General features: G+C 45.7%; 1 protein-coding gene across 7 annotated transcripts in view; it reads right to left on the bottom strand.

Annotated features, from left to right (window-relative positions):
* Positions 1-6743: 6743 nt before the first annotated feature.
* RASSF2 (Ras association domain family member 2) overlaps positions 6744-23059 on the bottom strand; it is a 45011-nt gene continuing 28695 nt past the window's right edge. For 5 of the 7 annotated variants that reach the window (XM_033185725.1, XM_033185723.1, XM_033185724.1 and 2 more), the window contains 7 exons: positions 19724-19818; positions 17623-17783; positions 16769-16870; positions 15407-15458; positions 14812-14933; positions 12906-13003; positions 6744-11075 (listed from right to left, as the gene is read on the bottom strand). In XM_033185725.1, the coding sequence (XP_033041616.1) occupies positions 11006-11075; positions 12906-13003; positions 14812-14933; positions 15407-15458; positions 16769-16870; positions 17623-17783; positions 19724-19818 (700 nt within the window). In that variant the 3' untranslated portion in view covers positions 6744-11005. The remainder of the gene's footprint in view (positions 11076-12905; positions 13004-14811; positions 14934-15406; positions 15459-16768; positions 16871-17622; positions 17784-19723; positions 19819-23059) is intronic. The other 2 variants (XM_033185728.1, XM_033185730.1) reach the window with 1 other exon arrangement.

The following is a 23059-nucleotide window of genomic DNA, read 5'->3' as shown; positions in this document are numbered from 1 at the left end:
GCTCCTCTTTTTAAAACCATCAGATTTCATGAGACATTCAATATCAAGAGAACAGCATGGGAAAGACTTGCCCTCATGATTCAATTACCCACCCTCCACCCCACCAGGTCACTCTCATAACACGTTAGGATTCAAGATGAGATTTGGGTGGGGACACAGCCAAACCAAATCAGTTAGTAAGAAAAAGGCAGTGTTAAAAACTCTGCTGCCAACGCCACAGCCCAGAAGAATTGAACCACAATCTCTTGGTGTGGAATACAGACATCAGCGTTCTAAAAAGACTCCCTGGGTGATTGCAGTGTTCCCCTTAGGCTCGTTTAGAACAGTTAGTGCACCAGAAACATCAGCATCGCCTGAAAACTTTATTAGAGATGCAGATTCTCTGCCCTACTCTATCTGCTGAATCAGGAACTCTGGTGTTGGGGCCTGGCAGTCTGCATTTTAACAGGAACCCTGATTGCTTCTGATGCTTCCTAGAGTCAACCCCACTAGCATGAAGTTTACAGGGCTCTTCAGGATCCTTGAGGTTTTTTAGAGTGGGGGAGTTCTAAGAGCATTTTAAGAACCTTAGAGTCATTTGGGTTATTTTAGGGTTGTTTATTGTCTACTTAGTGTGTGTATCCTGAGAAGGTACCAGTAGGCACCTGAGTGAACAATTTTTAAATTCAGTTTATTTGATAATCATCTGAGTCAGCCCAGAAATCACACTTACTGCCAGTGTCCTGGCCTCTATGGGAACGAAGATCAGAGCAGCTCCTGAGCTCCTAGCTCAGGCCTCAGGTGCATGGGGTGGGCACGGTGGGCTGGGGGAGTGGTGGTTGTCCCATGTGCCCAGGTGGGGCAAGGCACACGTTTATCCAGAAGACACCAAGCAAAGGGCTTGATTTGTGAATCAGGCACTGCATCTGGTACCCAATTCCTAATCAAGAGAACTTCAGAATGTAAAAAACTGAAAGTGGAACTGTCTGACAGCACATTCTGGCTAACTTCAGGTTTCCAGGATTTATGGTGTGTATTTTTCTCTCCTTTTGAAAACTTTTGTGTGTCCAATTTCTGAAAGGAGAATTGAGAGTACAGTTTGAAAGTGCATTTGGTATCCAGGGTGACTGACCCTAAACACAAGGAATTTCCCAATTCCTCACATGGGGTCTCCATCCTCAGGCTCCTGCGTACTCAAGATGACATATTGGTGGCTGGTTTTCTCAAAGGCCCTAGAACTATTGGTGTAATCCTTCCATTTTGTGTGTGTATTACATATGTGTGTTTACATTACATATATATACACATGTATATATACGTGTGTGTGTATATATATGATATGTCATATATGGGATTGCATTTCCATTGCATAATGGGCCTCTTATTCTTCTAGGAATTCTGAAGTCTAGCACTTGGAAAAACTGACCCTACCAGGGACACAAAGGCCTGGCTGGCTTTAATCTTCTGGCCATTGTTTTGTTGTTGTTGTTGTTTTGTTTTGAATGCGTTTATACGTTTTTGGATTCTCAATATTTTTGGAGTTACTAAGCAGGAAATTTTAATTTTAAAGCCAATGTAATAGAAGCACTAAGAAAATCTAATGGCACCACCCCAATATAACTTTTTTCATAGGCCTTTACATGTAGGCCTGCAATCATATTAAACATACTATTTTATTTACTTTACATAACAATATTTTCCAGGTTTCTACATAAACTATTATGTAATTTCATTCTGAGTCTCACTCTGTCGCCCAGGCTGGAGTGCAGTGGCACAATCTTGGCTCACAGCAGCCTCCGCCTCCCAGTTCAGCGATTCTCTCGCTTCAGCCTCCTGAGTAGCTGGGATTGCAGGCACCCACTACCACACCTGGCTAATTTTTGTATTTTTGGTAGAGACGGGGTTTCACCAAGTTGGCCAGGCTGGTCTCAAACTCCTGACCTCAGGTGATCTGTCCGCTTCGGCCTCCCAAAGTGCTAGGATTACAGGTGTGAGCCACCACGCCAGGCCTTCTACGTAAACTTGATAATTATACTTCCAGTAGCAGAATAATATTCATGCTTATGTTTTTTATTTTACCGATACCATTATCACAAAGAAGGAGGAAAGCAAGGAAAAAAATATACTTGGCTTTTTATTAGGATTACTTGAATGTATAGATAATTTAGGGGAGATCTGCTAAATTTTCAATCCATAAATGAGATATATCTTTCCATTTTTAAATTTTATTTTTAATCTTTTATTAGATTATACACCTAGAAATACATAGAAATAAATGTTTATATATTTTCCTTGTTTTAGCAACCTTGCAAAATTCATTTCATATTTCTAATAATTTATCTCTAGATTATTATAACCAACTCGAATTCAACTTTTATTTGTTGGTTTCTTTTAATGGGTCATAGATGTTATAATTTGCTTTTTTGCTTAGTGATTTTTGTGACAACTTGTGTTATAGTCAACATTTGGCTAAGGAATTTTAATGATTGAACACTACATTAAGAAATGGGAAAGGTTCCCTTATTCCCCTCGCAGGGTGTGAGAGACTGTGGCTTGCTTCTTCAGTGCCCTGCTGCTCAAACCTCTAGGGGAGCATACAGACGGGCAGCTGTGGGGCTCCGACCCCACCCCAGTGTCTAGGGGGTGAATGCAGCTCCTGAAGCCCCAGTGGGCGTGTGTTACAGGATGCTCTTTTAATTTAACCGTCCATAAGCGGCTTGTGTTAACCAGCTCAATTAGACCCTCTACCTTGTCGCAAGGACAGAGGGCTTTCTGTATCCCAGGGTTCTTGCCGTGGTGTACCGGAAGAATCGGACCACAAGTGAGCTTGGAGAATGAGTGCAAAGTTTCATTGTGCGGAAGTAGCTTTCAGCAGATGGGGGGCGCCAGAAGGGAGATGATTTTCACCTAGAGTCAGGCCACTCGGTCCCCTGGGCTCTCCTCCAACTGCCCTAGCCAAACTCCATGCCCTTCTGCCACTCGGTGGCCTGCCGGCATGCCAGTGCCTGCTGGCATGCCAGTGCCCGCTGACGCGCTCCTCTCCATGTCCAGCCCCCCATGTGTTCCTCCGCTGATGTGCTCCTCTCGACCTTCAGCAGCTTCTGTCCCTGCCTTGCTAGGGTCCTGGGTTTTTATAGGCATAGGATGGGGGCATGGCAAGCCAGGGTGGTCTTGGGAAATGCAACATTTGGACAGGAAAGCAAAAATGCCTGTCCTCACCTAGGTCCGTGGGGGTAGAGCCCTAGCTAGGGACCACGCCCTCCTCTACCCAGCACTTCACTTCCCCACTTCTGTATCATTTAAAGGGACCACGCTCTTCCCTTCCCAGCACGTCTGTATCAGTTAAGATCTTTCCTTGGGATCATTTTGGAATCAAGGCTCTTTGTAGTCCCAGACATTCAATATTCACAATGTGTGGGAGTTCTAAGTAGTTTGTTCCCAAAATTATACCCTAGACATCGCTGAGGCATAATTACTTTCCATCAGCAAGATATACCCATGCTGTCATGTTCCCTCTGTCCCAGTATTTGGCACCAACTACCCTCTCAGAACCCCTGGGTTGTCCCAGGGAAGGATGTTGTAAGATACCCCAATCTTGGTGCTGTTGACACCATAGATGACTCTGCAGGTGAGGGTAGGTGGTATCAAGGGCAGCTTAGAGGGGCTTAGTGACTAGCAGGGGACATTCAAAGTCATGAGTTATTGAGTTGTGGAAATTCCTTATATATCTTGAATGTTAACCCCTTATCAGATACATGGTTTGCAAATATTTTCTTCCATTCTCTAGGTTGTCTTTTCATTTCATTGTTTCCTTCACTGTGTAGAAGCTTTTTAGTTGGACATAGTCCCACTTGTTTATTTTTGCCTTTTTTTTCTTTGAGGTAGTGTATCGCTCTGTCACCCAGACTGGAGTGCATGTGATTTCGGCCCACCGCAACCTCAGCCTTCTGGGCTCAAGCGATCCTCCTACCTCAGCCTCCCAAGTAACTGGGACTACAGGTGCATGCCACCATGCCCAGCTAATTTTGGGGGGTATTTTTTGTAGAGATGGGGTTTTGCCGAGTTGCCCAGGCTGATCTCAAACTCCTGTGCTCAAGCAATCCACCCACCTTAGCCTTCCAAAATGCTAGGATTACAGGCATGAGCCACCACACTTGGCCTAGTTTTGCTTTTGTTGCCTGTGCTTTTGGTGTCATTTCCTAAAAATCAGGCAACAAATGCTCAGTTTCAAGGTAAGTTCTAGGGATCTAATATATAGCACTGTGACTATAGTTAACAGTACCGTATTGTTTACTTGTAATTCACTAAGGAAGTAGATCTTTGACATTTTGGGCTGGATGAAGAAAAAAACAGTAGATCTGAAGTGTCCTGACATCGCACACACACACACACACACGCACACACGCACACAATGGCAACTGTGTGATGATGGATGTGTTCATGTGATGTAATTGTTTCACAATGTATATGTACAGCAATCATCAGGTTGTACACCTTGAATATATGTCATTTTTATTTGTCAATTATACCACGATAAAACTGAAAAATAAATACTTTTTCAATGAAAAAATAATATTCATGTTTATGGCATATGAATTAGTAAGTCCAGGCTTAAAACTCCAATAAGAAAAATGTGTCTTGCTCTAATGCAAGAACAATTAAATCAGGGTTAATAAAACACTGATATATAAAAATCCATATTATATTCTGCATTATGCCAAAACATGTGTTTAGATTTCCGTTTTTCCTAAAGTTTAAACTTAACGCTTAAATTCCAACTTATGGCTGCTGCTTATAGACTTCTCATCAAAATTATGATAAGCTGCTCTCTGGCCAACTCATAGGGTGATCATATTTATCATCCATCCTGGATCATTTTGAGAGTAAAGGGGGATGCTGTTAATAATTACATACAACCACAGAATAAAGTGGAAGTGTCCCAAGCAAACCGGGACTTATGGTCTCTACCAGTCGGGCTACTTACCATTTGAAAACTTCTAAAGTTAACTTATATACTTATAAAGCACATACTTACAATTTATCACTTACAGTTAACTTACTTATATAACATATACTTAAACTGTAAGTCACAATTTCTATTTTGCATTATTTCTTCTTTCTTCTTTCTGCCTCCATATAATCCACAGAAAATTTTGCATGGTTTTAAACTGAAAATAGTAATGTTAATTTTACTCAAGTTCAATTTTCAGCAGTGTTTTCTTGCATTTAAACATTTCAGCAACCTATTCAAATGTCTTCAAAACTTGACAGTGAAGTCTTGTACTCACAGCAAACTTCATTCAGTAATAACTTCATTACCTAAAATAGATAATACCAAATTACTTCATAAAATCTGTTTCCATAAAACAAGCCAAGAACTGCCAGCACCTTTGGCAGAAGGCTATTAGAATTTTTTTGGTTATTTTAGGCACTGTAACTCCTACAAGGCTTACTGCCTTTTGGGGGGTCATGGTTGGACCCCAAATGAGCCATTTATCTTCAGTCTATATCACCTACATCTACATGATGCACTGTACAAAAGTCTCACTACCTTGGAAGGGTTAACTGCCTACTCATCTGTTTCCCCCAACTTAAATGCAGCAACTGAAAAGCTCTCTTTGAATTAAAAACTCTAAATATGGGAAATCGAAACAACACTCAAAGGGAACTGTGACTTATCCACACTTTCTTTCTGTCTCTCTCTCGCTCCTTCCCCCATCTCTCTCTCATACTTATATATGCATTGTTTACAGAAGCATCATTAAAAATCTGGTCTTGGTTGTTACCTTCTTCTAGAGGCCAAATTATGATGGTCACTATTTATGCTCCATGGCCAGGTTTCTTAGGAAGACAACTGTCAAATCTCATATTAAACTTTATGAACCAATGAAATTATTTCTCTGTATTAGTCAGGGTTCTCCAAAGATGTGTGTGTGTGTGTGTGTGTGTAGAGCACGAGAAAGAGAGGTGCGGGTGTGGGGAGACAAAGCTTAAGGAATTGGTTCACATAATTTATCTTGTAATTCAAGTCCAAAGGCAGTCTTGAGGCAGAATTCCTTCTTCTCTGGGATCTCAGTCTTTTTTCTTAAGGCCTTCAACTGATTGGGTGAGGCCCACCCACATTATGGAGGGCAGACTGCTCAAAGTCTACTGATTTGAATATTAATCTCAATTTTAAAAAACCAAATTCACAGTAACACCTAGACTAGTGTTTGACAAAATATCTGGGCTCCATGGCCTAGCCAAGTTGACATATAAAATTAGATATCATACCTTCCCCATACCATAGGGTGAAACTTGGGTCCTAGTCTGAAAATCTTACACTTGGGGACCCATGGGGGGGATGCTTCCTACAGGAGCAAGCCCAGGTGCCCTACCCCTGCAGGGTGGCTTAGCTATTTTACAGGTGAGAAAACCAAGTCCTAGAGAAAGGATCATTGAGTTGGTCCCAGGGTCCAAGAGCTGGGGGTGGAGTCAGAGTGGAAATCCAGCCTCACTGAGTAGAAGTTCCAAGCTCTTTCTTCTGCAACTCCTGGCTCTCCAGAGTCCTCATCTGGGAGCTCCTAAGACGACCTTCTCATTTCACTTCTTACTTGGGACATAACAGCCAGGCCCAAGCATGTTCAAACCATAAACTCAGGGAAGAAAATTAACTTATCTGGTGGGTGCTCCTTTCTGTTCCTGTCACCCACCTTGCAACCGCCCTCTCACAACACAGAGCTCATGCACCCAGCAGTCACACACAGACCCATCCACCGGGCACATCTCTTTGAAAAGTGCTTTATTTCAGTAAGATCTAAGTCAGGTGCATTAAAACATATCAAAATGTTACAAAAATGTATGGCTCCCTACTGAGGCCTTGTCAGATTATGTTAGATGAGTAAATGCATCAGTGTATAAGTTCAGAACCAAACGTTGAACCAAGTCATGTACCATTGCTGAAAGGCAAGTTATAATTAAGAAAAGAATACTTCACAAGGCTGAAACAATTCGGAAAACCCTTCAGAAACACTAGCAATTACACACCAGAAACATCAGCCTGGAAACAGGTCTGCGATCTGCAGGGAAGACTCCAAAGGTAAACTCCAAAGGATGCACATCATAGCCTGTGCATCTTGTGCTCAGTTGAATACAGTTAAAACACAAGGGGCACTTAAACACCCCCCTTGGGATAGGGCAAAGCTTTCTATTACATCTGGAAGAAGGGGTGCCACATTCATTCTTATTTTTACATCTCTAGGAAATCATGTCTCATTTCATCTGAGTGAAGCAAGACTTTGTGCAAAACGATTGAAGTGGAAACGTGAAAATGTGTGCTGCTATATCAGGGACGCTCATGGTGATCTCCTGTCTCCTATCTCGTTCTCCACGTCATGGTTTGGCCGCTGTAAGACACTGAAATTGCCTTGTTCATGTAGAAATCTCTCTCTTGGCTGGGCTTTGTGGCTCACGCCTGGGATCCCAGCACTTTCAGAGACCTAGGCGGGTGGATCACGAGGTCAGGAGTTCAAGACCAGCCTGGCCAAGATGGTGAAACCCCATCTGTACTAAAACCACACAAAAAAATTAGCAGGGCATGGTGGCGGGTCCCTGTAATCCCAGCTACTCAGGAGGCTGAGACAGGAGAATCGCTTGAGCCCTGGAGGCGGATGTTGCAGTGAGCTGAGATTGCGTTACTGCACTCCATCCTGGGCAACAGAGCGAGACTCCGTCTCAAAAAAACAAAAGAGAAATCTCTCTCGGCGATGTATCTACGACACCACATTCTCTGTGCTACAGAGCTTTGATATAAAACGTGGTTTTTGGTTGTTTTGTTGTCAGTGGTGGTTTCTTTAAAGAGAATTCCCTTTTCTTAAGAGAGCTTCTTGCTCTTCTGTGGCCAATTTCTCTCTCCACCCTCCTGACACTTTGAAATAACCACTCAACTCCACAGAATTCTCCTTGAGACTTTTTTGCATGGAGAACAGATTTCTTTGCGGGGGGCATTATATGCCACCGATATTAGGATAAAATGTCTTTACCTAGAGGTTTCTAGGAGAGAGTACTGTTTTCTTTTGGTGAGGGAAGAGAGGATGGTGAAAATATTTTTCCTTGAAGCATCAGCATGTCTCAGATCAAAATCTTGACCCGAGGCCTCAGCACTTTTCTTGCAGATGGGTGGCTAATATCCTGAAATCCTCTTGCTTCAACTCAACTCCAAGTTGAAGTCCGTCCAGCCTGGAGACCAATGTGCACATTCTTCACCAACACGTACAGGCAAGACTATCTTTTGTGCTTTTCAGCCTCTCCCCAAGATAACCCCCTTGCCATTTAAGACATCACCTTCCCTGTCATGTGATCACAGAGAATGTGACCTTGTGCTTAATTCCACCATCCCAGCCAGATGGGCTCAGGTTTTTCCTTCACTTGATCACCTTGTAACATAAGCCCCTGCAGGGGGGTTGCGGGGGGCGGTGGCGGGGAGAGCCAGATGCAGCTAAACTGCTTTTCACAAGTTGGAAAAAAAAAAAAAATCCAACCCTATAAATTGGTCTTTTGTTCTTTACGCAATTTCAGGTTCATTGCACACAATTACGTAAACTCCCACCAATCGGTTGAAAAGTTCAAAACTGCAAGAGCATGTGATACCAGTGAGAAAATCTGCTCCACACTGTGGCAAAGCGTCTCTATTTCAACTGCTGCTATTTCAAAGAACCTGTCCAAAATTTCTGATCAGGTTCTTAGGATGTGAGAAATGACCACTAAACAGGGAAGGACAAAATGGAAAAGTGTGGTCTGCATTACGTGGAAGTGTGTTGTGTAAAATGGGATCTCCTCTCACTTCCACCTCCTGACCTCCCATCTTTAAAAAGGTAAGTCTGCCTTAGTATTGCTCCCTTCGAAAGTGATCTGGCCAACTGGACATGTTGCAGTATTTCCACATTTAACACTATCGTAGTGCTAGTGCAAATCAAAGAGAACTCTTATAAGCCAGAAATCACTGTCCAACAAGAGCCAGTGGTTAGTAGTTTGCCTTGTGGAAATTCTTCTTCCAAGTCCTCCAAGGAGAATTACTGGAGCCAACTGAGGCTTTGAACATTCAAAATAAGAATTACCAGAAGAGAAGTTCCCCATATCATTTTCTCAAATGCAAGATTCAGGTGTTTGCATTCACAGAACTGTTCTTTCCCAGCTGTAACAAAGGAAGCCTCTCCCGGTGCCCACTCCTTGTCTTCTTACCCCAATTCTGTGCAGTTTGCAGAAGCCCTTCCGAGTTTCCACTCCATGCCCCACAGGACTGGTGCTGCTGTCCCTATGGAGGAAGGAGACTTGCTATAAAACCCCCAGCAAAATGCCAGGGGCAGTGTGCCATCTTCTTGCAGTCTACATCGAGACCACAGCTGTGAGCCTTCTAAAGTAGTCATAGGTATGAATGTGGGGCAGGAGGGTGCCCGGGCCAGAAACATCTCCACCAAAAAGGCCCACCTTCCTTTGGAGGCACCAACCAGGGACTGTCCTTTCCTCAACTGCCCAGCTCTGCAAACCTTCCGTGGAGAGAAGGTGGAGAAGAGACGGGCAGTGTCTCTACCTCAGCTAGGCTCGGAGACACCCACTCTTGGGAGCCGCTGGTGTTGCTTGGTCGATCTCCACAGCCAGGCATCCAGGTCCAAGCATCTGTCTCCCTCCTCAGACTGTATCAGCCGCACTGATGCCCAGCTGTCTGGCAAGCTTCCTGATGGGAGTCCCAGGGCACAGACCGTTCTCGCCCTTTCTCCCTCATTGGGGTTGGCTCTAAAGATCACCTCGGTGGCTGCTCAGAGAAGCTGAGGAGAAGTTCCATCCTCCCCATGCACCTTCACCAGGTGGCCTAAAGAGCTTTCCTGAATCCCACACTCAGCAGCAAGATGAGGCTTCATTCTTGGAATGCATCTCCACACACAAGGTGAGGGCAAGTTGCAAGAACCCAGAGGTTAGAAAGAATGAAGTCTTGACTGCAACCATGGCCCCAGCTTCAAGTGCAGGAAGACCCTTGATGACGTGAAGACGGGCTGGGTTCAAGGCACCTGTCATTTCTGCAGGTAGCCTTGACATTTCCCTTCAACCTGGAACTTCCTGGCCACCAGGCCCTGGACACACTAGCTGGTCAGCACTGTGTGCACACCAGCGAGATCTTTGTTTCTTGAGACCTTTCCTTCCACTCAAGGAAGTGCCAGAGAGATGGGTTGTCAGCTGGGTACAGAGAAACACACAGGATCCTCTCTGACTCCTAAAGGTAGCCATGGAGGCAGGGATGGAGGCAGAATCCACTCTTCACAGGTTTCCACAGAGAACGTCACATATGTCTTTGTCACTTAAAACAATCAAGGTTTCCAGTGTAAAAATATGTGGGCTTATTGCATCTACCCTATGGATGGTTTATCTTTTTCTTTCCATCAGACTTGCCGCAAGTTATGTGGCTGTTACTTTGTTAATTTCCAAGGCTCTCACATTCACTGATCCTTCTAGGCATACAGGGAAAGTTTCTACTAACATATAAACAACCCAAATGGTGAACCTGGAGAACCCTCTTCCCTTTCTAAACACAGGCAGACACGTGGCTGCTCCCTGGCACTTGAGAGGAGAAATCGTTCCTTCAACCTAAATACCACTCAGATCAGTGGCTCCTCTGATTTCCCTGCCCGGGAGCTGCATATTCGCCAGGCTCAGGCTCTTGTGCTGGTTGCCTGGAATTTAATTACATGTGAAAGTATCAGGTAGGCACATGGACACGTATCATGCGTGCTCACACATGTACACACACACATTTTGGGTCCTCCTTATAACTAAAATCAAAAGTCCTTGTGAGTGGAAGAAAGGAGGGCAGGGGTCCAGGGATGGGGAGCTGTCTGTTGACTTCTACATCCAGCTCCAGGTAACAAATGATGGCTTGGCCGGAGCTGGGGAAGTTTGTGTCTAAATGTTTCCATGGAAAGAAAGTGCCCAGCTTCCTGGGGGTTTTATGGCAATGGCGGCTCCTGGGGTGCTCGGATCCCCTCGTTCTCGTGGCTCAGATGGTTGCTGGGGTCTCAGCTATCTCCTCCAGCCTCTGCCGAATCATTAACCGGAGCACGGTGTACCTGGAGACAAGAAACAAGCTCAGGTGGAGAGCAGCCAGCAACACACCCCTCCCCAGGACCTTCCCGGCCACCTGGGTAACACCAAGGTCACACCAGGTAACAGTGCGGTCAAGCGCCCTGCTCCTTTGCTTCCATTACTGACCCCTCTTTAGCTACTTTGTTGCTTATGTTCATTCCTACAACACGATGAGAGGAAATAAAGAGGCCAAATCCAAATTAGATTATTTTACTATGGGTAGAACATCTGGCCAAAAAAAATCAAAAAGGTAAAAAAAACAACAGCAATAATAAGCATACTACGAATTCTGTGTGTTTGCTTACTGTGTCCAAGACACTATACGTAGTACTTCATATGCACAGTAGCTCATGAACCCTCACTGAGGCTAGGTAATATAAAATTGCTAACAGTTGACCCTCTTGGGGATCTGACAAAAATGGCAACCTTAGAACCTGCGTTTTGCAGAAGAGGCCATAGCAGCTACTAGGCATGGAGGTCCGTGGCTTGGGGGAAGTTCGGTTTTCCCATGACTTCCCTGAGCTGTGGCACTGCAGCTACAGGAGTGGGCACTGTTGTGCAGGGATAAATGGACATATTCCTTACGTTCGGGACTTTGTGGTACACAGAAAAATCTGTTTTTAAAGTTTAGGACATAGTTGACTGGGCATGGTGGCTCATGCCTATAATCCCAACACTTTGAGAGGCCAAGGCGGGTGGATCACTTGAGGTCAGGAGTTCAAAACCAGCCTGGCCAACTTGGCAAAACCCCATCTCTACTAAAAACACACAAAAAAAGGAGCTAGATGTGGTGGTGCGTGCCTGTAATCCCAGCTACTGCGGAGGCTGAGGTGGGAGAATCACTTGAGTCTGGGAGGTGGAAGTTGCAGTGAGCCAAGATCGCATCATTGCACTGTAGCCTGAGCGACAGAGCAAGACTCTATGACAAAAAAAACAACAACAACAACAACAACAAAACCCCAAAACTTTAGGACATAGTAAGTGTTCAGTGTGTTATCAGACTAGTTATGATCATCGATACAGCAGATCTAGCAGTGGCTTTATTCTCCATTGGCAAAAAGGAATCATTTATTCCACCATATCGATGAAAGGTAGTCTCTTCTATGACTAAACATAGCAAAGTAATCACAAAATCCTTCCCAGAAAGAAGCTTTATTTTTCAATCCAAATGCAATTTCCAGAAGATAAATGTTACAAAGGGAGGAAATGGGAGAAGAAAGGATTTTAGAGGCCAGTAGCTCAGGCTACATCCACTGCTAAGACAGCCTTCCTGAAATCCCTGGAACCTCTGGGTCTTGGTTAGCACTCCTTGCCCTCACCCCTTCAGGCAAGGGGTGGTAACACTAGCCCCACGGACTGCACTATCCCTTGAGGTTACCCCAGACTCTGCCCAAGTCTTTGTAAATAGTCCCTTCTTCAAACACCCCTCAAAGACCTTCATCGGAGTCTCCTGCTGGGAGCCTGATCATATACTTAAGAAACCAGCGTACAGTCACCTCCCCTATTTCTGAGTCTAGACCCCAAAGAAATTTTAAACCAACACCTTCTTTTCAGAGTCTTTCCATAAGAGGGAGGACAGGAGACACTTTGATGTCCCACATCAAAATGAGAAGCTGACACAAGAAGTAGACGAACACACTTAACTATCATGTCCCCACTTGAAATCCAGGTTTGTCAATGGGCAGCCCCCCAAAGAAAGCCCAGAGACCCAGGCCCATGCAGCAGCTCAGCACAGTCCCTGCGAGGACCCAGCAGGGGCCCCTCTGTTGAGGCCTCGGGAGAAGTGCACCCAGCGCCCCAGAGGCCACGCTTACTTGCGCATCAGCTTCTTTACTTCCCGATCTTCTTCCTCCTGGAGCTTCTGAATGAAGCTTTTAAGTACCGGCATCTCGAACTTTATATACTGGGCCACCTGGGGAGAAAGAAGCAAGTCTGGCTGAATGCCCTTCCCAGCATTACTCCAATTCCTTTCAGGGTTGTCCTCATATAAGGCACAAAGTCTTGGCACAAAGTCTTGGAAAGTCTATTTTTTTCAGAAACCCAGGATTTCCTTAAAGGCAGGAGCCAAGCCTCATTCCTCACCAGGCTGGGAAGGAGTCTGCGACCATCACTTCACTTACATGACACCATCTCAAAACTTTTCATTTTTCATGTCATGCATTCAATTAATGATGAGGAGACGCCAAACACAGAAAAGTACTTTCTCTTGATACAGTGATGCAGAGAAAGAACGGAACCCGTTATGTCTAATAAACCCCTTTGTTCTCCCCTAAGAGAATGGAAGGAATCAGGGTTCAGAATGATGATTTGGGTCTCAAGGTTCAAACAAACATCCAAATATGAACTTGCTTTGGAGAGGCTGTGGGTGGCTCTGGGGTGAGTTAAAGTTTAAAAACGGCACCAGGCATCATGGTCCATGCCTGTAATCCCAGCACTTTGGGAGGCTGAGGCAGGCGGATCACTTGAGGTCAAGAGTTCAAGACCAGCTGGCCGACATGGTGAAACCCTATCTCTACTAAAAATACAAAAATTAGCCAGGCATGGTGATGCACACCTGTGGTCCCAGCTACTCAGGAGTCTGAGGCAGGAAAATTGCTTGAACCAGGGAGGTGCCACTGCATTCAAGCCTGGGCAACAGAGCGAGACTCTGTCCACCCCACAAAAAAAAAAAAGTTAAAAAATGGCTTCCCTTTCCCCACCAGAATCCCCACCCTGCTCTATCAACTCTTCTCCCTGGGAGAAGTGCATTTCTCCACACTTTTAATGTTGAGCTTGTCCATGTGACTGGCTTTGGCCAGTGGAATGTGTGTGGACATGACACACCAAATCTGAGTGGAGGCTTCAAATATGCGTACATGATTTGGCCTGGTTTCTCGTGCTCCACCATCTGCCATGAGGAGCACAGCCATGAGCAGTAAGTACTGCCCCAACAGCCTGGGCCTCTGGGTGAGTCACACAATGCAGACTTGAACTCAGCCCACACTTAGAGTAGAGCCATTGCTACTAGACCATAGAATCATGGGGAAAAAGTAAATGTTTGCTGTTGTAAGCTACTAAGATTTGGAGATGTTTGTTACTGTAGCAAAAGCTGACTATTACATGGCTTACTTCTTGTATTTTTTTTTTGTGACAGGGTCTTGCTGTATCTATCACCCAGGCTGAAGTGCAGTGGTGCCATCACAGGTCACTGCAGCCTAAACCTCTTGTGCTCAAGTGATCCTCCCACCTCAGCCTCCCAAGTAGTTGGGACCACATGCACACACCACCATGCTCAGTTACTTAAAACTTTTTTTTTTTTTTTGTAGAGACAGAGTCTCGCATTGTTGCCTAGACTGGTCTCAAATCACTGGCCTCAAGCAATCGTCCTGCAGCGACCTCCCAAAGTGTTAGGATTACGGGAGTGAGCCACTGCGACCAGCCAACTGCTAACTTCCTAGCATTGCTAAAAGAGTGTTTGCAGACACTTCCCATCCCTCTGACAGTACCCTAGGAAGGCTCAAGCAATTTATTCCTTCTATGGGAATCACTTTCTGCCTGGGCATTCCTCCAGCAACTCCCTCAGGGCATACCTTCAACCTGGCTTCAAGAGAACCTGGCACTGAAGAAGTAAAAGGGGGCATGGTCATTGGTCAAAAAAGTCATTCTATACCCCAGTTACAGGTGATCCAACCAAATCCCCACCCTCCTGAGGACAGACCACCTGACCCAAAGGGAACTCACATCATAGGTGACTTCCTCCACCTGGTCCTTCTCCATTAGGAACACTTTGGAGACCTGCTCACATGGGCCCTGGAGGATTCGGGCAATCAGCGGGTAATCAGTGGCCTTCAGCTTCTGTTTCTCTGCAACCACACACAACCAGGAGCAGCCCTGAGTTTGGCCAGAGGCCTTTCTCACATTAAGTAGTGGTCAATGCAGGGGTCCAAATGGACTAGGCACCTTAGGAGATGCCACCATATAAGTCAGGAGACTGATTTATAAATGAACGATTCCATAGGTATTGTGAAAAGCAACCTCGTCCCACTCCCCACCCCTCAACAGTACCACCATGCCTCCAACCCCTTGGAGGAATGGGTTTATCTGTCTCTTGAGAAAATCTAGTTCCTTTTTTAATAGACAGGTTTAGAATTTGTTTACTGGCCATATAAAACAATCCCTAGTGGACTCACACAGCAAGCTCATCAGCCTTGAAGGCAAACAACATTTGGAAGTTTCTGAAACCCAAACAACAAGCAAAGGAGGCAGAGGTATTTTTTTAACTTGCTATTTTGAGTTAATTAGAAGTTTGAAAGTACACTGTGGTCTTCAGACTTACCACCACTCGTATGCACCACGTACAAGGCAAACTCCTCCGCTGAATTCTCAATCTGAAGCAGGAGCAAAAGATACTTGTTGAAAGTATCTATTTAAACATCGCAACTTCGAGGCTTTTCCTCTTTTTTAACAATGCAAAGCTAAGTCAATTTTAGGCTGTTTTGAGGGGAGAGCTATTTATCTACAGCTCTCAGAATTGATGAGAAGATCGAGAAGGTAGATGACTTTATCAATAATATAGTCATGTGCTTAACCACAAGGATGCATTCTGAGAAATGGATCACTAGGCAATTTCATTGTTGTGCAAACATCATAGAGTGTACTTACAGAAGCCTGGATGGCATAGCCTACTACACACCTAGGCATATGGTATAGCTATTGCTCCTGGACTGCAAACCTATACAGCATGTTCCTGTACTCAATGCTGTAGGCACTTGTAACACAATGGTAAGCATTTGTGGATTTAAACATATCTAAACACAGAAAAAGTACCATAAAAAAAAGGATTATAGTCTCATGGGACCACTGTCATACATGTGGTGTGTCACTGACCAAACTGGTCGTTCTGTAGCACACAACTAGGATGGATAATAGCTATCATCTATCGCAATGTGCCAGGCATAGTTCTACAAATGTTAAAGGTTTCATCCCATCTAATGTTCACGACAATACTGTAGCGAGGCCCCATTATCTTCATTTTATGATGACGAAGCAGAGGCAGGGGCAGGTCAAGTAACTTGCCCAATTCATCCAACTAGCATGTGCTCAATGGAGATTTGAACCCAGAGCCTGTGTTCTTAGGTTGTTAGGCTACACTGGCTTCCATTAAAAGTAAGAATACCTGGTCTCCAAAAGATCTCTGTTCTCCAAGAGATTGTGGAAAACACAGAGCAACAGAACTTTAAAAGCACTCCTGCACTATAATTTGCACAAAGTGTCATATTTCAAAGTAGGTTTCCCAACTGTGTCCCAGAAGTCAATCTTCACACTGAGCCCAAAACCAGTCAGCAGGCCCCAGGGTCCTTCTAAAGTAGACCATAAAGGATTTGAGGGTTGATGTTTCTCAAACTTCGGTCGGCATCCAAATCCCCTGCAGGCTTGTTAGACGGTGTCCCTGGCCTACCCCTCAAAATTTCTGATTTAGTGGGTCTGGGGTGGGGCCTGAGAATTTGAATTTCTAACAAGCACCCAGGTGATGCTGATGCTGTGGACTTTGTCTTGGATCACGAGGATCTAAAGAACCCAAGCCCTCTGCTCAGCATCCAGCAAACCACGCAACTTCCATAGCTCCTCGCACAACCACTCTAGGGGCCCAAGGCACACCTGTGACCCCATCTGTGGCCAGCCAGCAATGGGAACTTGCCTTAAATTTGTTGAGCAGCAGCTTCAGGACCTGTGGGGTGGTCATGGTGCTGTTGATGCGGACGTTGGTGACAGAGCCATAGGCTGGCGTGAACACGGACGTCTGTCAATAGAAGGATCCAGCTCAGGGTGGGAGTGGGAACAAGGACCCAGTGCTAAAATCCAGGTGTGGTACAGGGCACAGTGACAATGATACTCAAAATGTACTTCCTGAGGGCCCCCGGCAGCCTGGCAAGCAGCAGGCTTTGTAGACAAAGCAACCCTTGGGGTTTGCTTAATTCAGTTCATGCTCCACACTCAAAAAGACCCTTCCTCTGGGACTTCAGCACAAGGCTATCTCTGACTGCTCTCCCACCGTGCACTTGCTTCCTGGGGTAGGATTTGAACAAAGCAGGAGGAAGGGAGGGATCAGCAAGCTCGGGTGGGGTGGACGGTGCACTGACACCCCAGGTCTGAGACCTGCAGCTCTGCTTCAGCTCCGGGAAAAGCCAGACCATACACCAGTTGGGGGCACAGTGTGCAGGAGAGGTTAACACGTGGATTTTCTTGGGAGAGACTGATGAGCTGTGTTTATGGGGTCTTCAAGGCTACAGCAGGGACTGCTTTGTACAGCCCCACTGAATTCACCCACCACCTTAAGGGGGACCCACAGAAGGACTTTGAGCCTTCTGACTTGGGGTCCCTCAGCCCTCAGGAAGCCACCAGGGCTTGCAGCCCACCCATAACCCTCAGACTAAACAGCAGCAAACATTTGGCTGCCCAGGCATCACACCACCCACCATATAGCTGTAGCCCTGAGGTGGCATCTACCCAGGAAGAGGTCTTCCCCCCTCCCCTATCCCCCGTCCACCTTACCTTATGGTTGTAGAAATGGCCGTTGATGGAGAAGCGGTGGCGTCTGATTCGCCGCTGGTCACTAGGCGTCCTCACATTGCCACGGCGACGCACCCCAACATCACTGCGTGTGCGCATCAGCTGTGGGGTGTCCTCCTGCAGGGGCTTCAGGCCCCTGGAGTCTGAGAGAGGAGAGGGAAATGAACTCTGTCTGGACCTGCGACATGGCACATGGTCCCCACTTTGTGCCCAGTGCTACAGCACCCACTGTCTCCAAAAATATATATTTTATACAAATAGTATTTTCTGCTGGGGGAAAAACATAATGCAGAATTTACAAAGAAGCTGTACGGTGATAAGTTCAGAGCACAGCCTTCCAAGCCAGACTCCCTGGGTTCAAATCTCAGCTCCACGATCGCCATATATCAGTAACCTCTCTGTGCCTCAGTGTTTTTATATGTAAAATAGGGATAATAGTAACACCCACCTCAGAGGGTTGCTGAGGGTTTAAATGAGTTAATATACATAAAGCACTTAGAATAGTGCCTGGCACAGAATAAACATGATATAAGGGCTAACAAGATACTGCAAACGAACTGTGGCACATGCTACACACAGATGAACCTTGATGACATTACACTAAGTGCAACAAGCCAATTACAAAACAGCAAACACAGAATGATTCCACTTATATGAGGTACTTAGAGTGTACCTCATATAAGTGTATCTCATATAATTGAGGTACACTCTAAGTATATTCCAGGTACATTCTAAATTACAGAGACAGAGAGTAGAATGGTGGTTGCCAGGGGCTAGAGGGAGAAGGATATGGGGAGGTATTGGAGTTTAATGGGTACAGAGTTTCAGTTTCACAAGATGGAAAGAGTTTTGGAGATGGATGGTGGTGATGGTTGCACAACATTATGAGTGTATTTAATACCACTGAACTGTACCACTTAAAATGGTTACGATGGTAAATGTTACGTTATGTATATCTTACCGCAATAAAAAAATTAGAAAAAATAATGCTTAATAGAACATATATCTAAAAATATATGCGGTTCCCATGGCATATTTCTATCCTTATATGTGTATAAATATAAAATATTGACATTAATCACAAGTAGGTTAATCTGCTCTTATTAAAATATATTTAATCCATGTAATATTAAAAAGATTTTGCAAATTGACAATATCTATGAAAATTAAAAATGCACATGGCCTTAAACCCAGAAATTCCACTTGAAAGATTCCTACTCGCTGACAAATGTGTGGCATGACACATGTATAAGGCCACCGACTGCAAACTTGTTTGTCATAGCAGAGGCTGAAAATGACTTAAATGGCTACCAATAGGGAGTGATTACATGAATTATCCTTTTTCCATACAGTGAAATAATGTAGAACTGCAAAGAATAAGGAAGTTCCTTACAAATTTATATGGAAAAATTCCCCAGATAAACTGATAAATAAAAACTGGGGTCTGCACAATGCTACCACTTGTATAACTAGGGGAAGAAAAGAAACTACATCCAACTGGGCGCGGTGGCTCATGCCCATAATCCCAGCACTTTGGGAGGCTGAGGCAGGCAGATCACTTGAGGCTAGGAGTTCAAGACCAGCCTGGTCAACATGGCAAAAACCCGTCACCACTAAAAATACAAAAATTAGCTGGGCATGGTAGTGCATGCCTTTAATCCCAGCTACTCAGGAGGCTGAGGTGGGAGGATCACTTGAACCCAGGAAGCAGAGCCAAGATTGCACTACTGCACTGCATCCTCCTGGGTGACAGAGGGAGACGGAAGGGCAGGGAAGGGAAGGGAAGGGAGGGGAGGGGAGGGGAGGGGAAGGGAAGGGAGGGAAGGGAGGGGAGAGGAAGAAAGAAACTACATCCACCCATAAAGGTATGTGAGTGTGTTTTGCTTATATTTGCATGGACCATCTCATGAAGGATGTTCTTGGGATGCTTCTAGGTGGGTGGATGAGGTAGGTGACTTAATTCTCTTCCTTTGTATCTTGAACCAGATACATTTTACATTCTCAAAAATAAATAACAGTTGACAACATCTATCACAGCAGTCTTGATACAGTTGGTCCCTAGCTGGAAGTACCTTCCACTCACATGTACCTGTGGGGCTTCGCATCTGGTCACCCTCCGGCGGTGCATCCACCTCTGAGATCTGAACATTGGGCACAGTCAAGGGCTTCAGGGTGGTTCTGGCGGTGGAGAAGACAAAGGGGAGGGGGGAGACTAGTTTAATCCCTGTGGAAAGATGCCCCGCACCTGCCAGACCCCACTCCTGCAAGGGGAGCACTTTGCTAGTGCCAGGCTGGGTACTGGCACACATCAGGCGATGAAGGGTACAGATGGGCCACGCTGAGCATCCCATGAAAGGCTGGCCCAGCTCCCAGGTCAAGCAGTGGGTGGTGCAGGGGGAGTTCTGGAGGGGGAATATGTTCTTTTCCAGCATCTGCAGCAACACAAGCATCTAATTCATCAAGCACAGGATGGAGAATACCAAGGAGAGAAACCCATGTGCTGCCCACACTGCTTCTAAGCATGTATGGGTTCTATAGCTTATCTGGAAAACTCTAATAATGACCATTTGTTTTGCAGGGTAAGATTCCAGTTCAGACTCATTGCTGTTGAAGAAATAACTCATGATTGATTCTGGCATTTAAAAGGAATGGAAAGTAAGAGGTTGGCCACCACAAGGGCAGGGGCAGCTTTGGAAGGGGCACCGACAGTGTTCTCAGGGCTGCAAGGACGGAGTCCTCATCCAAGCTGAAGAAAGGGTTACAAGTAAGGCAGTCCAAGCTGAGACCCTGGTTTGCCATCATAACTGGCAAATAACTTCTCAAAGCCAAAAAGGACAAAGGGAGCAGCTCATGAAAACATCCAAAATCAACAGAGGATTTGGCTGTAAGGAAGAATCCTATTTGACCAATTAGGACCAACCCATGGTGAGAAGAGCATGGGCTCCCTGGGACCCAGTAGAGATAAACCTCATGTTCTGGGGAGGATCGTTTTAAGGAAGGACAATTAAAATGGAAAATCTGAAAGAACTTCCTATTGTAATTTAACTCATATACTTCTGAGGCACAGAATGGGCCTGGTCAGAGCTTCTAGGGAATGGTGAACACTTGGCACCCAGAGTAGCCACTCCCACTCCGTGATTTAAAGCCCTCATTCTTGCTGAAGCAGGAACCGGTCTCAGCATCCTTTTTCTTCTTCTTCTTCTTCTTCTTTTTTTTTTTTTTTTTTTTTGGTGGGGCAAGGGGACGGAGTCTTGCTCTGTCACCCAGGCCGGAGTGCAGTGGTGTGGTCTTGGCTCACTGCAATCTCTGCCTCCCAGGTTCCAGTGATTGTCCTGCTTCAGACTCCTAAGTAGCTGAGATTATAGCCACGTGCCACTGTGCCTTTTTTTTTTTTTTTGGTAGAGACAGGGTTTCACCATGTTGCCCAGGCTGGTCTTGAATTCCTGAGCTTGTGATCTGCCTGCCTCAGCCTCCCAAAGTGCTGGGATTATAGGCATGATCCACCGCGCCCAGCCTCAGGATCCTTCTTAAGACAGTAGTCTAGGCATTCACTGTATTATAGGTAACATCTAAAAGACATCATTTACCATTCCTGAAAATTCTACCAAAGTATTTTGAAGGTTTCAAGAGTCAACCCAAGACCAGCTTGAGGCCACAGAGAAGGGAGAAAAAGCAGGCAGAGTGAAGGACCCCTTAGCAGCCCAAACCAAAGGCCACAGGGTCAAATGAAATCTTAAAAATCATCTTACTTAGGGAATAGAATAGTGTGGGGGTCAGGGTCAGGCTGTGAAATGGGCTTGGCCATTGGAAATCAAATACAGCAATAATACAGTATAGTATAACAAATACAGTACAGTGTAAAAAATACAGCTGGGCATGGTGGCTCACACCTGTAATCCCAGCACTTTGGGAGGTCAAGGTGGGAGGATTGCCTGAGGCCAGAAGTTTGAGACCAACCTGGGCAACATAGTGAGACCCCATTTCTACAAAAAATACGAAAATTATCCAGGTAGGGCCAGGAACGGTGGCTCACGCCTGTGGTCCCGGAACTTTGGGAGGTTAAGGAGGGTGGATAACTTGAGGTCATGAGTTCAAGACCAGCCTGGCCAACATGATGAAATCCCCTCTCTACCAAAAAATACAATAAATGACTGGGTTTGGTGGTGGGCACCTGTAATCCCAGCTACTCAGGGGGCTGAGGCACAAATCGCTTGAACCCGAGAGGCAGAGGTTGCAGTGAGCTGAGATCGCACCACTGCACTCCAGCCTGGGCAAGAGAAAAAGAAAAAAGGGGTGGGGGCTGCACCTGTAGTCCCAGCTACTGGGGAGCCTGAGGTGGGAGGATCACTTGAGCCTAGGAGGTTGAGGCTGCAGTGAGCTGTGATTAAGCCACTGCACTCCAGCCTGGGAAACAGAGTGAGACCTTGTCTCAAACAAAACAAAACAAAAATGTGGTGATAGTGCTGAAAAGCGGAGCATGAAACCAGCAAAGTTAGATGAAACCAAAGAACGTTAACCAGACATCCCAGCGCCTATGTCCTCCTTAAATCCCCTTGGAAAGAAACCAGACCAGCCCCAGGGTCTGGCCACATACTAGGTTTCTCTCAATTGTAGAGAAACATAGATTTGGCTGTGGAGTTTAGCAAAATGTTCAATGTGACCAACAGAGAGGGCTTGGTTCTCATTTAAACCAGAAAAGGAAAGGTCACTGTGGTTTTGGCTGAGAGGCGAGCACACTCCACCCAGGCTGGGGCCGAAGGCAGTCAGCATTAGCAGGTTTCAGGATGGAGCCAGGCTAGTCACTTGATCCTAAAACTCAAGTCCCAGAAAGACAATGAGGAAGGCATGCCTTGCTAGAGGCATCTGGCGGTGCATTCGGCAGCTTATTCAGCCATGGAGGATAAGGAGGGATGGACTAGGTCTTCCCAGCCCTTCTGTTGGGAACTTGGACTACCCACCATCACACCACACCCTGGCTCCCCATGTGGTCTGCAGGGAGCAGACCCCTGGCTGATCTCACTTAGCTGACTCTGATAGAGCCTGACATTCTTTTTTCCTCTTCCAGGTTCCCCCAAGATTCAGGGAGCTTTGATCAGAAGGTTCAAGTTGTAAATGCCTTGGAGCGGGGCCATTCTATGAGGAGTGGTCCTAGTCGGGAGGATGCTGGGGCATGGGGCGCTCTGTTAGAAATCTGCAGACTGAGCCTCACTAGCCACTAGCAACTCCACTCAGAGACTCCTGAGTTCTCCCTAAGGGAGAACTCTGTGACTCAGCAGCTCCCCTCCTATGACTCAGCAGCTCCCTCCTGTGACCTCATCGGTGATTGTGGTGGCAGGAAGGGGGTCCAAACACAACCATGTCTGCCCCTTGTTCCTCATTCCAAGGCCAAGGCAGGTGGGCAGTAGAGGTGGCAGGAGGA

The sequence above is a fragment of the Trachypithecus francoisi genome, unplaced genomic scaffold (genome assembly GCF_009764315.1).
Source record: "Trachypithecus francoisi isolate TF-2019V2 unplaced genomic scaffold, Tfra_2.0 Lachesis_group21, whole genome shotgun sequence".
Lineage (NCBI taxonomy): Eukaryota > Metazoa > Chordata > Mammalia > Primates > Cercopithecidae > Trachypithecus > Trachypithecus francoisi.
The sequence above is the reverse complement of the archived record's forward strand: the minus strand, read 5'-3'. Positions and strand labels throughout refer to the sequence as shown.